This window comes from Hypomesus transpacificus, chromosome 1 (genome assembly GCF_021917145.1).
Source record: "Hypomesus transpacificus isolate Combined female chromosome 1, fHypTra1, whole genome shotgun sequence".
Taxonomy (NCBI): Eukaryota; Metazoa; Chordata; class Actinopteri; order Osmeriformes; family Osmeridae; genus Hypomesus; species Hypomesus transpacificus.
Window position 1 is genome coordinate 3,487,701 of NC_061060.1, and position 15,125 is coordinate 3,502,825.

The window sequence follows — 15,125 nt, forward strand, 5'->3', positions numbered from 1 at the left end:
GCTCCTTATAATTGATCACCTCATTTATGTACGTGTTTAATACAAACAGATCCAACGCACATAGTCATCATAAAACATGCAGTCGAACGTAAACGCACGCTGAGCTCAGTGATTCCCCCATTAACGAAAACAAGCGTGCACATTAAAGTAGGTAACCACACAGACAATGGCCTGTTCAGCGTCAAATTTCACGTCGATGGGTCGATGAGCATTTTCTGTGCGCGGAACCATTAGTTGACCACCATGCTACACACATAGGTTCCACTCGTCCATATTGTGTGGTCCTATCTGTAGGCAGCTTTTTTCTTCAATCTGCATATATCGTTATTTAGTCCACGTGTTCTGATTCCAGTTGAAACATAACAACCACCATGGAATAAAAGATTTCTGTACTAAATAGATCATCGAGGTCATTGTGTTTGTGAGCGGTTATTACATGTGTAGCCTACTACCGCTTAGTTCTCTGTCGTACGGCCTGTTATTTCCTGCCCAACCAAGCAACATGGCGCACCGTCTGACGTTTGTCCAGGCCGACTTCGATCACTCCTTTTGACAATTAATCCACGTATATTGTACGCAGAAATTAATCTTAATATTGACATTCGCGGAAATATTTTAGCCTAGGTTTAAACCTATGGAGATATTGATCAGTAACAGTAGCCTACTTTACGAATGTAGGCTTTGTCAAATCCTTTTGATGGATTATGGGCACGTCATTGTGTTTATTAATAGACCTATTCGGGGATGTTGGTAAACAAATACACTGGATATAGTAACCCTGTTTTTATTCGATCGTTTTAGCTTATTGTGCCAGACAGCCCTCAAGTACAATTACAGTATCGCCCAGGCTCTGAGTAAGAGGGGGGGGGGGGGGTGAGTGCCCCGGCCCAGAGTGTGCTGCAGACGGGGGGTTGGGTGGCTGTGCGGATTGGTCGCTTTCTCACTTGCAGTCAGTCAGCCTCGGCTTGTTTTAACCTAACCAGGGGCACTTCGACAGAACGATAATAAGCATGTAGTGTATAATATTGTACTGTTGTAATAGACCACTGTGTGACACATTGACGCTTGCAGCCGTACAGATTGTGGGATGCTTTCAGTTTTATTTTGTCAAGTGGTGATTGTTTTTAAACGGGCCGCCGCCGCTGCTCAGGCAGATGAAGTGGAGAGAATGAGAGCCGAGTCTTGGCCTAGTGCTGCTGCTTGCTGGGATTGTAGCCTCCAGATCCGCTTTCACAAATCGAAAAAAACACACGCTTCATGTCCAATTTCAAAAGACCCGCAGTTGGTTTCGTGGTAACCGACCTCCAAATGGTAAGATTCTAACGTTTTCACTCCACGTAAGTTGTTTTTAGCGTGTTTCGGGCTGTCCTTTTGTGAGATAATGGAAGCCCCTGTGACGGTGTGCAGGCTGTGGGGTTTGTGTGAGCCACACTGGTAGCCTTTTTTGTGATGGCACTGGCTCACCTCTTCCACAGCCAGTGCCAGTGTTTTTAAACGGTATACTATATTTTGGACGATCGTTTTATTTTTCTATTAACAGCGTGTGCTCAATCCTGACATTAGGCGATATGGATTGTATTATGAATGGAGCAGGTCAGTAGTCGTTTCCTGATTTTTTTTGTTTCCCCTGCCACTACCCCGGACGGCCTAGGGAAGCCAGTAATGTCGACGTATTACGTGTGTGTGCAGTGGATGGCTGTGCCCTTTGTATTGTCGCTTTACGTTTGTGTCGCTTTCAAGTAAAAAAGCAATATAGTTGTCGTAGTAAGGTACACGTTTTAGTAAATCGTTTGGTTGCATTTCTGAAACCGTGCATGTTGTACCTGGCTCGGTAAACACAGCACGTTATCTAGCGCGCACGTTTTCAGATAACCCGGATCTAACCTGCATATTTGTGTTACCTGACAGGAAAGAGCCATGACAACATGAATCAGTCATACAGACGGGCTCCCAGGAGTGGCTCAGCCTATGGCCAAGGCCAGCCAGAGCTGAGGACCTCCAACGGCCTCCCCTCCACCACACCTTCCTCATATGGAACCCAGAACAGCAGCTCCAAGCGCGGCCACGAGCAACCAGCCGCCATGCACCTGGCTCCCTCCAGCCTCAGACCGGCCCCGGCTCAGGGACACAGCGGACCGGAGAGGTCCTCCCACGGCTACGGCTCGTTGATCAGGCTCCAGGACCTCTCCACGATGGGCCACGGCCGGCCAGAGCACCACAAGGACCTCCACCACGGCAGGAACCATTTGCACTCGTCAAGTCCGCAAGGACGTTCCGACTTCGGGTCTCACCTCGCGCAGCGCCCCCCCTCTCCCGGTAACGACGAATCCTTCGGGTCCCTTCAGGACCTAGACAAGAACGGCTTCTCCCCTCACAGCCCCGACAGCCTGGAGCCTTGCTCGCCCATCCCAAACGGATACCTGCACTTTGAGTCCACCCTGTTTGACAACGGGGACGCCAAGGAAGAGGAGGACGACGAGGACGAGCTGGTCCCCTTCCAGCCGTCCCTTGGACGCTTCAGGGACAGGTCAGCGACGGGGCTGCCGTCCGCCGCGCTCCCCGCCGTCCCCGGGCTGGAACACAGCGCGTACAAACCTGCCGTCTTCAACCTGATGGCCAAGACCATTTCGGAGCTCCACCCCGCCCTCAGCCCCAGCGCTCTGCCTGACGTGGGGATGGGGGACAGTATGGACGAGGAGTCGGACAGTGACAGTGAACTGGCCTCTACTCCAGACCACGGGTTGATGTCGCCAACCAGCAGCTGTAACTCCAACGTGAGTCTCTCCCAGATGAGATCTAAACGCTGGGATAACTCTGTTCACGCTGGGATAACTCTGTTCACGCTGGAATAACTCAGGGGTGTAGCTTTAACTATTTTGAACACTGAAAATCTGCCCTCCCCCCCCCACACTCTTTTTTATCAAGGAAATTATATTTAACGGCCACATTTATAAATCAAATTCTCACACCCACATTTGGAAACATATAGTTCCACAGCAAAAATGCGACATCTCCTAGCATTTACCTAATCCTATTAGACTTATTATTCTTATCACCCTGTCTGTCTATCTGGCTCTTTGTAGATATAAGTGGACTGAGAGCTCTCTGTCAGTTGGTGCATCCAGGGATATGTTACCTTAAAATGAAAGGCCTCTCTCTTGAGTGACAGAGAGGAACTTCCGTGTGTCAAGTTTAAGATTACATTTCATCTAGATGTAATTTGACTACATATTAATATAGAATATAGCACGTTCACAGTAGTAAACAGGGATTCAGTGTTGATATGTTGGTGTGTATGCGCATGCTGGTCCTGTTACCGGAGTGGTGATGTGTGTGTGTGTGTGCTGGTCCTGTTAGCGGAGTGTTGATGTGTGTGTGCTGGTCCTGTTACCGGAGTGTTGATGTGTGTATGCGCATGCTGGTCCTGTTACCGGAGTGTTGATGTGTGTGTCTGTGCTGGTCTTGTTACCAGAGTGTTGATGTGTGTGTGTGTGCTGTTACCAGTGTTGATGTGTGTTTGTGTGTGTGTGCTGTTACCAGTGTTGGTGTGTGTGTGTGCTGGTCTTGTAACCAGAGTGTTGATGTGTGTGTGTCCGGTTACCAGAGTGTTGATGTGTGTGTGTCCTGTTACAGCCCAGCAGCCCTAAAAAGAAGGCCGTGGCCCCTGTCAGGTACGTGGAGGGGGACCTGGTGTGGGCCAAGTTCAACCGTCGCCCCTGGTGGCCCTGCAAGGTCACCACGCACCTTCAGGACGGAGTCCACACCAAGATGAAGGGTAAGGACATGGACATGGGTGAGAGAGAGACAGAGAGACAGAGAGAGACAGAGAGACAGAGAGAGACAGAGAGACAGAGAGAACATGGTAGGAGGGGACCGTTGCTTCTTCTGTTGACCTTTTTCCCCACACACCGCCGATGCTTTCCCCGTCTTCGTGTCGTCGTCTTTTTCACTAATGTCGTCGTCGTGGTGGTCCTAGTGCCTAGTCGCAGGCCCTGCCGTATGTACTTCCTGGAGACGGTGGGGGAGATGGCGGACCACGCGTGGGTCCCAGGGAAGGCCACGCTGCCCTTCCAGGGAGGACACCAGTTCCAGAACCTTCCTGTGCTGAGACGCAGAGGCAGGCAGAGGGAGAAGGACTACAAGTACACGGTAACGACACTGTACCAAAACCTTGGGCTTTGCTGTCTGATGATGTCAGTCACACTCACTGCTGTGCTTTGGTGCTGTGCTAAGCTAACCTTCGGTCGTATGAATAACATCTCTTAGTTGAGTTGCTTGGTCAAAAGAACGTTTTCGTCTGAATAAATAGCTCCAACCGGCATGATTTCAATAACTGACAGATTTGTGTACGCCCACACAGAGTGGTCTGCTTGATTAGGATGTGGAATGAGCATTTCTTGGAATAATAATATCGGGTGTTTATTTCTGTTGCGCTGCAGATACCCAAGCGTCTGATGGAAGCGTGGAAAGTCAGCGTGCTGGAGGCAGAGTTCCTGCTGCCAGACCTGCTGAAGAGGGAGCCCAAGGACCCCGCCGTGACCTTCAGCAGAGAAGATGTGGTGCCCTCCCCAGTGCCTGAGGAGAAAGGCCCGGAAGCCCCCTCCTGCTCCGCTGGCCTCACGCACCCTCCCCTCCTCAGCCCCGTCGCCAACGGAGGCCAGCGGCAGCCCGTCAAGAACGCCGTAGACGCCCACCACGGCAACAAGAAGAAACCGTGTAAGAAGAAAAGAGGCTTGTCGGAGATTTTCGGTCACATCGTCGGGGGACACAAGGAGCCCTCCAGCATCTCTGAAGTGGCGGACAGAATCTCCGCTGTCGGGGAGACCCGGAGGGAGGAGGCCAGGGACTCCCCGTACGCTGACCTGGACTCGGTCCCCATGATCCTGTGTCCCAAACGCTCTCAGAAGCCCCCGCTTCAGAACTCTGACAAGGGCTCCAAGAAGGACCAGGCTCCTAAGAAGGCCAAAGAGAAGCTTCTGGAGAAACGTTTGCCACACCCCTCTCCCAAGAACGTCAAACCCAGCTCTTCAAGCCTTTCGGAAAGCTCTCCGTCGATGCCTGAAGGCGGAAGTGGCAGGGATGGGCGGCCCAGACAGCGCCTCAGTGAGGGTACTGAAAGCTCCCTGGACAAGCACTCTCTGCACCTCCCCGCCAGCTGTGGGCTCATAACAAGAGCCTTGAAAGCCGAGGAGGAGACAGAGCTCAAGGCGGCGAGAGACGACAGAGCCTGTAGTGACGACGAGGACCACGTACTCTCTAATGTCAGGCTCCAAACCGAGACGTCGTCTCACAGGGAGTCCTCCAGGGGAGGCTTAACATCCACCGGCCTCAAGGCCGACAGGAACCACACCCGGAACGGTTCCTTCCGCCGGTCCGAGAAGCCGCCCGCCGCCGGGTCCAGCCACCCCGCCGTCCTCCCGCTCCAGATCAAGAAGGAGAACGCGTTGTCGGACATCTCGTCCTGCTCCTCGCCCTCCTCCTCCCTGTCCCCAATGGACGCCTTCCAGGACAACAAGGAGCTGAGCTTCAAGTCCCTGGTGAAGGAGGAGAGCGACTCGGGCGAATCCGGAACCTTCCGCCCCCACAGCGGCTACAAATTCAGCACCTTCCTGATGCTCCTTAAGGACATGCACGATACCAGGGCGAAGGAGGGCAAGCCTTTGGCCATGCCCCCCAGCCCGGCCCTGATCAAGGAGGAGCCCCTGGTCGTCCCCACCCACCCTGGGGACGACCCCTCCAGGGGGCGCGGCGGGGGGGACCGGGCCCCCAGGGCCACGGTGCGGAACGGGAAGCCCCCGTCGGCCAGGAGCAAGCCCAGGACCACCAGGCCCATCATGAAGAGCGACACCTACAAGGTGGAGGGGAGGGTGGTGTTCCCTCGGGCGGCGGGGACCCCGGACAAGCCGCGCAGGAAGACGCCGCCGGCCGGCAGGACGAGGCCCGGCGTCTCCGGCCTGACCCCGGAGCTGGCCGACCTGGCCTGGGGGAGGGAGTTCGTCAGCGGGCACGCCGACCTGGCTGAGTCCGGGTCGGCTCGTCCGGTCGTCGCCGCCGTCGTCGCGGCGGCCGAGCCGTCGTCCAGCTACCTCGACAAGAGCTCAGACTGCAAAGTGGCTCCGAAGAAGCGCTGGCAGGCGTTCGAGGGGGGCCTGGGCGGGGTTTCGGCTCTGGGGGCCGGGGCAGAGGTGAACGGGGTGCACAGAGACAAGCTGGGGGGGTGCCCGGACCCCGTCAGGTCCCCTGGTGCGACCCTGGAGAGGCTGGACGAGGGTTACTCAGACAGGACGGACGCAGCAGGTGAGAAGGGTGGGGGGGTCCAGTAGCTCCTGGAGATGGACGTTAACAAGCGGTTTCCTTTTGACAATGTTGATGTGATTTAAGGATTTTACTGTTATTGTGTGCTTTTTTGTATTGTTTTGTTGACGTTGTTTTGGTGATGTTTACCCAGCACACTCTGAAAACAAACGTCTTCGAAAACCCAGTAAGCGGCTCCTGGAGTCCACGGAGGAGTACGAACAAATATTCGCCCCAAAGAAGAAAACGAAGAAGGTGACGGAATCCTACAGAATAGTAGGACTTGAAAAACACATTTTGACAGCCGTTCTAAACCCCAATCATAAACGTGTGATCATAACTGGTTCTCTGTCACCGCTCTCCTTAGGGCTCTGGGTCAAACAGTGACAGAGAAGGGCAGCAACAGGCCTCAGGAAGGAATGTGCCCCCTCACCCGTGCACCTCTCCTGGGACGGACACCTCCAGCTGCACCCCTTGGGGACGGGCCTCCCCGGAGCAGGGCCTGTCTCAAGATGGCTGCCCTGCCGCCCAACAGCAGTCACCCTTCCAGCCTTCACTAGAGTCTGACGTGTCAACAGAGGATGCAGAAAGGACAGACCTGTCTCCTCTGAGCAGTGGTATGTGTGAGCGTGTGTGTCTGTGTGTGTCTATTTGACCTTTGACCTAGACACGTAGAATAACCCAGTTGTGTGTGTTCCTCTCCAGGCCACTTGGACAGGAAGAGACCCAGGAAGCCCTCCCACAGGATCCTGGAGTGCACCATAGAAGAAGTGTCCGCTGCTCCACCAAAGAAGAAGGTTGGACAAGATAAACACCAACAGTTTGTTAGGATGTTAAACATCCCAAACAAACGTCTTGGAGCAATGTATTTTTTAACAACGTATTCTTTCTTCTACATGGTATATAAAACGTCCTGAAATCTCTTTGTAGGAGGTGGAGAACCTTGGTGCATGTTCCCCTGGGCCCTCTGACCCACAGGTACTGAGTGGCATCAGCATCAACATCATCATCAACAGCTTAATAATAATAAAGGCTAATGACCAGCAAACCCTACTGTTTGTCTGTACAGGCTGTATCTGTGAAGAAGGAGGTGGCTGCTCTCTCCAGACCCTCAGGTCCCCCTGCCCTTCCAGGTACACCAGCCCCCCCTCTCCCAGGTACACCAGCCCCCCCCCCCCCCCGCCCTCCGCTATTAAACGTACTGCATATGAATGAGTGACTAGACAGACAACTTAGTTTGATTGAGGTATCACCTGATTGTCTCCTGGGGGTGTCTCACTGGCTGTGTGTCCCTGTCTCTCCTCAGCAGCAGCCCAGACCTCCGACAGCAGACCTCCGTCCCCCAGGCCCCCGCGGCCCCCCAGCTCCCCGGTCCTCCACACTCCCAAGGTGGAGGCTAGGGTGGAGGCTAGGGTGGAGGCTAGGGTGGAGGCTAGGGTGGAGGGAGGAAGCCTGCCGGTCAAGCTCACTCCTGGGCAGGCGGCCAGCCAGAGACAGCCTAACGGAGCCATGGCAACCAAACCAGAGGTCAGCTCAGACCACGTCTGTTTAGTAGCCTGTCTGTCGGTGTGGGTTTGTGTGTACGTGCATGTTGACATGAAGATCTCTGATGTCGACTGTTGTTCCCAATCTCCCCTCTGTCTCTAGGGGTTCTCTCCCAGTCTGAGTGACATCTACGCTTCCCCTGGAGACGCCATGTATCCTAGCAACCGCAGGCCGGGGGTAGCAACAGCAGGAGCTCTGAGGGAGAACGTGTGCCAGGTGAGACCACGACTGTAGCTCGACAACGTCTCCTAAACACAACGTCAATCCTCACACGGTCGGGTCTGCTGGGAACGTGTGGTTCGAAGTCTCCTGACCAGCTACGTGTGTGTGTGTGTGCGCGCGTGTGTGTGTGTCCTCAGGTGTGTGAGCGGTCGGGGGATCTGTTGCTGTGTGAGGGTCAGTGCTACGGGGCGTTCCACCTGCAGTGTCTCAGCCTGTCACAGCCTCCCAAGGGGAAGTTTATCTGTGGAGAATGCAGAACAGGTAAGAATGACCTCCACCCACCCACGCTTCCACCCACCCACAGCACATCCGATCCTGCCCCTCCCTCATGACTCCTCTCCCTCGCAGGCGTGCACACCTGCTTCGTCTGCAAGAAGGCGGGCGACGGCGTCAAGCGCTGCCAGATCCCCATGTGTGGCAAGTTCTACCACCCCGAGTGTGTGTTCATCCACACGCCGGCACAGCCCCAGAACAAGGGCTTCCGCTGCTCTCTCCACACCTGTTTGTCCTGCCACATCGCCAACCCCCTCAACCCCTGCAGCTCCAAAGGTACGAGCCGCACGCACGCCCCTGGGCGGCCTCAGGCCCTTCCGGAGCCCTCTGGCCTCTCCGCAGCACGTTTTGAATCCCCGGTTTTCCCCTCCCCCCTCTCCCTCCCCGCAGGTCGTCTGGCCCGGTGCGTGCGCTGCCCCGTGGCTTACCACGCCAACGACTACTGCATGGCGGCGGGCAGCGTAGTCCTTGCCAACACCAGCGTCCTGTGCCCCAACCACTTCACCCCCCGCAAGGGCTGCAAGAACCACGAGCACATCAACGTCAGCTGGTGCTTTGTCTGCTCCGAAGGTACGGGGGCGGGACTTCCTGGTTGGGAAACGCCGGGGGCGGGACTTCCTGGAACGCCGTTGTTGACGGCCCTGTGGGGGTGAACTGTTGTCTTGTCTGCTAGACGGTGTGGCCTTCAGGTTCTGGGTTTGTGAGGGTTAGACATCCAGCTGACTGGAGAGAGAGTTGACACGCACCTGGACTCGACGCAAAATAACGAGCAGATCATACGCACAGTCGCGAGGCATATCTGATGTACTGATTGTGATGAACACAAGCACTTAGAAAATCCTGGATTTGTCCCAGATCCCCCTCTGGCATTAGCTACACCACTGAACAACTGGAGTTAATGTGAGTCCCCTAGTTTTCACCTCACTGTGATTCCAGCTATAACCTTCCCTTCAAGATGAATCCTAACGGCACAGCGAGCTCAGAAGGTTAACACTGGTCACTTTCGCCCTGTGCGGAGATGTCTTGAGTTCCATAGACGTGTCTGAGTTGTAGTTCCTGCTGTGTTCCTGCAGGGGGAAGTCTGCTGTGCTGCGAGTCGTGTCCTGCCGCGTTCCACCGGGAGTGTCTGAACATCGACATGCCTGCCGGCAGCTGGTTCTGCAACGAGTGCAAGGCTGGGAAGAAGCCCCACTTCAAAGACATCCTCTGGGTCAAAGTGGGCCGATACAGGTCAGCTGACAACAAACAGGAAACATCACATGATTACTCTAACGCTCTCCAGACAGACAGACAGACAGGCAGACAGACAGATGTTGTCCTGGCATGCTAACCCCGGGGTCCTGTGTCCAGGTGGTGGCCGGCGGAGGTGTGTCTTCCCAAGAACGTTCCGGAGAACATCCTCCGTATGAAGCACGAGGTCGGGGAGTTCCCCGTCCACTTCTTCGGCTCCAAAGACTTTGTGTGGACCTACCAGGCCAGGGTGTTCCCCTACATGGAGGGCGACGCCAACAACAAGGAGAAGATGGGCAAGGGTGCCGACGCGGTCTACAAGAAGGGTAGAGCACAAAATCCCCCTTTTCTCTCTGGCTGGGAGTGTTTTTCCAGGAACTTGGGCGCTGCTTGTGGAGCGGTGGAAGGAGCTGGAGCTGTGATGGGAAGAGGGGGGGAGCTGTGATGGGAGGAAGGGAGAGGAGAGGAGCTGTGATGAGAGGAGGGGAGAGGGGAGGAGCTGTCATGGGAGGAGGGGAGAGGGGAGGAGCTGTGATGAGAGGAGGGGAGAGGGGAGGAGCTGTGATGGGAGGAGGGGAGAGGGGAGGAGCTGTGATGAGAGGAGGGGAGAGGGGAGGAGCTGTGATGGGAGGAGGGGAGAGGGGAGGAGCTGTCATGGGAGGAGGGGAGAGGGGAGGAGCTGTGATGAGAGGAGGGGAGAGGGGAGGAGCTGTGATGGGAGGAGGGGAGAGGGGAGGAGCTGTGATGAGAGGAGGGGAGAGGGGAGGAGCTGTGATGGGAGGAGGGGAGAGGGGAGGAGCTGTGATGAGAGGAGGGGAGAGGGGAGGAGCTGTGATGGGAGAGGGGAGGAGCTGTGATGGGAGGAGGGGAGAGGGGAGGAGGGGAGAGGGGAGGAGCTGTGATGGGAGGAGGGGAGAGGGGAGGAGCGGTGATGGGAGGAGGGGAGGAGCTGTGATGGGAGGAGGGGAGAGGGGAGGAGCTGTGATGAGGGGAGGGGAGAGGGGAGGAGCTGGGATGAGGGGAGGGGAGAGGGGAGGAGCTGGGATGAAAGGAGGGGAGAGGGGAGGAACTGTGATGGGAGGAGGGGAGAGGTGACGGAGGTGTGATGGGAGGAGGGGAGAGGTGACGGAGGTGTGATGGGAGGAGGGGAGAGGTGACGGAGGTGTGTTCTGTGTCCTCAGCGCTGAACGAGGCTGCAGAGCGGTTCAGAGAGCTGCAGGCTGAGAAGGAGATGAAACAGCTGCAGGAGGACAGGAGGAACGACAAGAAGCCCCCCCCCTACAGGCACATCAAGGTACACACACACTCACACACACAAACACACTCACACACACACACACACAAACTCACACACACACTGTTCCTAATGGTCTCTCAGCTCTGACTTCATGCACTTCGTAGTGAAAATGACCTCCCTCCCTCCCTCAGGTGAACCGTCCAATCGGGAAGGTGCAGATCATCACGGCCGACCTATCCGAGATCCCCCGCTGCAACTGCAAGGCGTCGGACGAGAACCCGTGCGGCGTGGACTCTGAGTGCATCAACCGCATGCTGATGTACGAGTGCCACCCCCAGGTGTGTGTGGCCGGGGAGCGCTGCCAGAACCAGGCCTTCACCAAGCGCCAGTACAGCCAGGTGGAGATCTTCAGGACCCTGGCCAGGGGCTGGGGCCTGCGCTCCGTGTTCGACATCAAGAAGGGCGCCTTCGTGAACGAGTACGTGGGCGAGGTGATCGACGAGGAGGAGTGCCGAGCCAGGATCCGACACGCCCAGGAGAACGACATCTGCAACTTCTACATGCTCACGCTGGACAAGGTACGGCTGGCGTGCGATCGGCCCGGGAGATCAGTCCTCTGCTGCATGTCGTCCTCTTTCTCATGCTCTCTCTCTCTCTGTCTCCCGGATTTTCCTGTCACACATCAGACAGTGTCCAATAAAGACCAATAAAAAGCCCTGGAACATATACGTATCGTTCAAACACTCAGGCACAACAGGCTGACTGTTCAATCATCGCAGCCCGTGCCGAATGTTGTGAGGTAACGTTGTGTCTGTGGTGTGTCCAGGACCGCATCATCGACGCCGGGCCCAAGGGGAACCAGGCGCGCTTCATGAACCACTGCTGCCAGCCCAACTGCGAGACTCAGAAGTGGACGGTGAACGGTGACACCAGGGTGGGGCTGTTTGCCCTGCAGGACATCCCCAAAGGTCAGTCATCAATAACCGCATTCCACCACAGTTGAGCCTCCCACGGAGCACATATCTCAGACTGACCGCATTCCTTCATGCTGTATATTACAGGCTGAGCTCAAACTGAACACCCACTTTCAACTAGCAAACCTAAAATGTTTTTAATGTATTGACGTGTATTTAAAGCGGGACTGGTGTGGGATACCATTCTGCCATTTTAAATCAGTTAATGAATGACCATGTTCCACAACACCTGGCCTCCAGAGTGGATAAACACAGACGACACCCCCCCCTCGTCTCCTGGTATGTTGACACGGAGGCCATGACTGGAGGCTACTCTGTCCTAATGAGAGGGGGGAGGGGCGGTCTACTGACCTCACCTGCTCAGTTTACCCCTCCGTGACTGACTGGCTGGCTGGGGCTGGAATCCAGAGGGATTCTGTCCAGCATGGATAACCCAGTTTAACCTTGGTTCTTCAAAAGTTTTTTTGCAGACATCTTTTTTGTGTGTGTGTGTGGTGTTGATTTAAATCAAATGACTGAATCTGTGATGGAACACATGGTCGTAGGAGTGTGTCATAATGTGTGTGTGTGTGTGTGTGTGCAGGTGTGGAGCTCACCTTCAACTACAACCTGGAGTGTCTGGGGAACGGGAAGACGGTGTGTAAATGTGGAGCTCCCAACTGCAGTGGCTTCCTGGGCGTGCGACCCAAGGTGAGGCCTGGAGCTCTCTCTCCACTACATTCCCCATCTATCTCATCTGTCCTGTCCATAAAAAGCCCCAAAACATGTACATAAAATACAAATGGAGAAGACTAACCCCTCTGTGTGTGTGTGTGTGTGTGTGTGTATGTGTATCAGAACCAGCCGCCCGCCGACAAGCTGAAGATGAAGGAGGGGAAGAAGAAGGCACAGGTGAAGAGGAAGAGCAAGCTGGAGGTGACGAAGGAGCGAGAGGACGAGTGTTTCAGCTGCGGCGACGGAGGACAGATCGTGTCCTGTAAGAAGCCAGGCTGTCCCAAGGTCTACCACGCTGACTGCCTCAACCTCTCCAAGAGACCCGCAGGTGAGGAACAGGGCCCTGGGGCACCAAACGGCCTGCCAGATCGAGCGGTTCCATTGTGAACAGACTTCTTAAGATGGAAGGGCCCTTTTGTTTTCAGAAAATGGCCGACAGTGACTTAGTTCTGATAAAACTTGCCAGGCCTCCTTTGTGAGCTCTTGAGAGGACCTTCACACCCCAGTGGTTGTGTGTGTGTGTGTTTCTCCTCAGGTCGCTGGGAGTGTCCCTGGCACCAGTGTGACGAGTGCGGTGGCGAGGCGGCGTCCTTCTGCGAGATGTGTCCCAACTCCTTCTGCCAGGAGCACCGCGAGGGCATGCTGTTCATTTCCAAGCTGGACGGACGCCTCTCCTGCAGCGAGCACGACCCCTGCGGCCCGGAGCCCCTGGAGCCCGGGGAGATCCGGGAGTACGTACCCAGCATGACCTCTCTCAGGCCTGGGGGCATGGCCCCGCCGGCACCCCACCCTCTGGTTCCTCCCAGAGCCCTGGCTGGATCCTCCTCCGCGGTCCCCCCCTCCACTGCGGCCCTGCCACCCTCCGCTCTCCAGCCCACCACTGAACGGCTCTTCATCAACACCTCTACCGCCAAGATCCCCCCCCCCACCTCGGCCCCCGGCCTCGGCCCCTACAGTGACCTGTCTTACAGCGCCGAAGGCAACCTCCATACCTCTCCCTCCTCCTTCAAGGAGGAAGAGGAGGAGGAGGATGCAGGGGAGGAAGAGGAGGAGCAGGATGCAGGGGAGGAGGAGCAGGACGCAGGGGAGGACGAGGAGGACGAGGAGGAGGAAGATGGTGACCTGGAGGACGGGGAGGTGGATGGGTTAGACTTTGGGGAGGTGGAGGGGGATGAGGATGAGGAGGTAGAGGGGAATGAGGATGAGGGGGATGAGGAGGAGGATGATGAAAAGGAGGAGGAAGATGGGGATGAAGGGGAGGAGATGGAGGTTGTGGAGGAGGAGGACCCTGCTGGGGATTTAGGGGAGGAGGAGGAGGAGGAAGAGGAGGAAGAGGAAGAGGAAGCAGGGGATTTAGCAGATGAGGAGGAAGAGGATGGAGCTGAACTGGGGGAGGAAGAGGAGGAAGGAGGGGATGTGTATGACACTTGGGGGGACTATGAGGAGGAGGATGATGAAGAGGAGGAGGAGGTGGAGGGTGAGGAGGAGGAGGAGTGGGGAGCAGTAGAAGAGGAGGACGACGAAGTGAAATAAACTCTGTAGCCTTTGGGTCTTCCTATGGCCTCCATCCATCTTTCCATCCATCCATCCATCTCTCCTGAGACTCAGACATACCCAGGTAGAGTCTTGGGTCGAGGTGACATAAGAGGCTGCCTTGGTGCTGCATTGCCTTGCTACCCCTTTCCTGAACCGCAGACAAACTCGAGATGGGATGAGAACTGGTGCTAAAGGGACGAGGTCTGACTCAGCCAGCCATCAGGTGCCCCACTGTTCATAGGTTCATTACTGTCTGGTGCTAAACTCTTATTTTCTTCCTCTTAAGAGTTGTTTACATATTGTTTTTAAAATGTTGGTAAACAAAAAGTCCACTCATGTTACATCCTAATGGTTGTGCTAGTCCCCGTCTCAGTTATGTTGTAACTAAAACAATCACAGACGACGAGTAAGGCTCTCTCACTGATCCCTGATACAGACACACTCATAAGATACAAAAGGGTTAGATAAACGATGAGGTTAGAGTTAAATACCCTAAACCATCAGCAATCTGAGCTAAACAATTCAGGTGGGGGAAAAATAAGAGTTGAAAATGTGAGGACCGCTCAGTGGCTTGCAAGATGAAGCTGTGATAACTCCACTTCCTGTGATTTACATCTGACAACCTCCTTCATTGGTCAGTTGTTCATGACAGGAAAACAATATGACGGGACAACTAGTTACATTCCAAAAGTTCAGAGCATCTCCCAGCCAATCACTCGTCCACTGTGCGCTCGTCAGCATCGCTACCGTTTGTCCACAGAATTACGTTATTGATTACTGTTTCTAATTATGCTTAGTGGATCCATGCAGGCTGTTCCCAGGTCACATTTCTCAAAAGAATGCCCTTCTGTTGGTCTGAATGAAGAGTTAGCTTTAGCCACATGGCTGAGTTCATCTGAGATGTTTGTGATGCAGTATGTTTAAGTGCACATCAGTGTCTGCAAAATAATTCAAAGCAATATAAGTCACTACAGTCACAGCTTGAGGACAGTGCTTGGAGAGTTTTATGAAGTTTTATATGTCTAAGTGCTGTGCTGCCTGGAAGACTAACCATGAAAACACCTGTTTGTAAAAGTCCTGTTTGGCTTAGATGACTGGGT

The 15,125-nt window shown here is 55.0% G+C and overlaps 1 protein-coding gene across 1 annotated transcript; it reads left to right on the forward strand.

Annotated features, from left to right (window-relative positions):
- Positions 1-88: 88 nt before the first annotated feature.
- Positions 89-14,435, forward strand: nsd1a (nuclear receptor binding SET domain protein 1a). Its single transcript, XM_047024325.1, has 24 exons — positions 89-1,311; positions 1,909-2,774; positions 3,634-3,775; positions 3,977-4,149; positions 4,440-6,297; positions 6,449-6,549; positions 6,662-6,911; positions 7,000-7,091; positions 7,225-7,272; positions 7,364-7,451; positions 7,601-7,821; positions 7,942-8,055; positions 8,199-8,322; positions 8,410-8,610; positions 8,725-8,904; positions 9,408-9,564; positions 9,685-9,890; positions 10,746-10,858; positions 10,993-11,379; positions 11,628-11,769; positions 12,359-12,465; positions 12,613-12,817; positions 13,025-13,700; positions 14,399-14,435. Exons 2-24 carry the CDS (start codon positions 1,926-1,928, stop codon positions 14,433-14,435), a joined length of 6,471 nt encoding a protein of 2,156 aa, XP_046880281.1. The 5' UTR covers positions 89-1,311; positions 1,909-1,925.
- The last annotated feature ends 690 nt before the right edge of the window (positions 14,436-15,125 follow it).

Bases quoted from the DNA above. Each gene is read 5' to 3' on its own strand.
- nsd1a (XM_047024325.1), top strand. From the start codon at position 1,926: ATGAATCAGTCATACAGACGGGCTCCCAGGAGTGGCTCAGCCTATGGC. The intron at 2,775-3,633 runs GTGAGTCTCTCC...GTCCTGTTACAG, and splicing joins CCAGCAGCTGTAACTCCAAC to CCCAGCAGCCCTAAAAAGAA. The intron at 8,905-9,407 runs GTACGGGGGCGG...GTGTTCCTGCAG, and splicing joins GTGCTTTGTCTGCTCCGAAG to GGGGAAGTCTGCTGTGCTGC.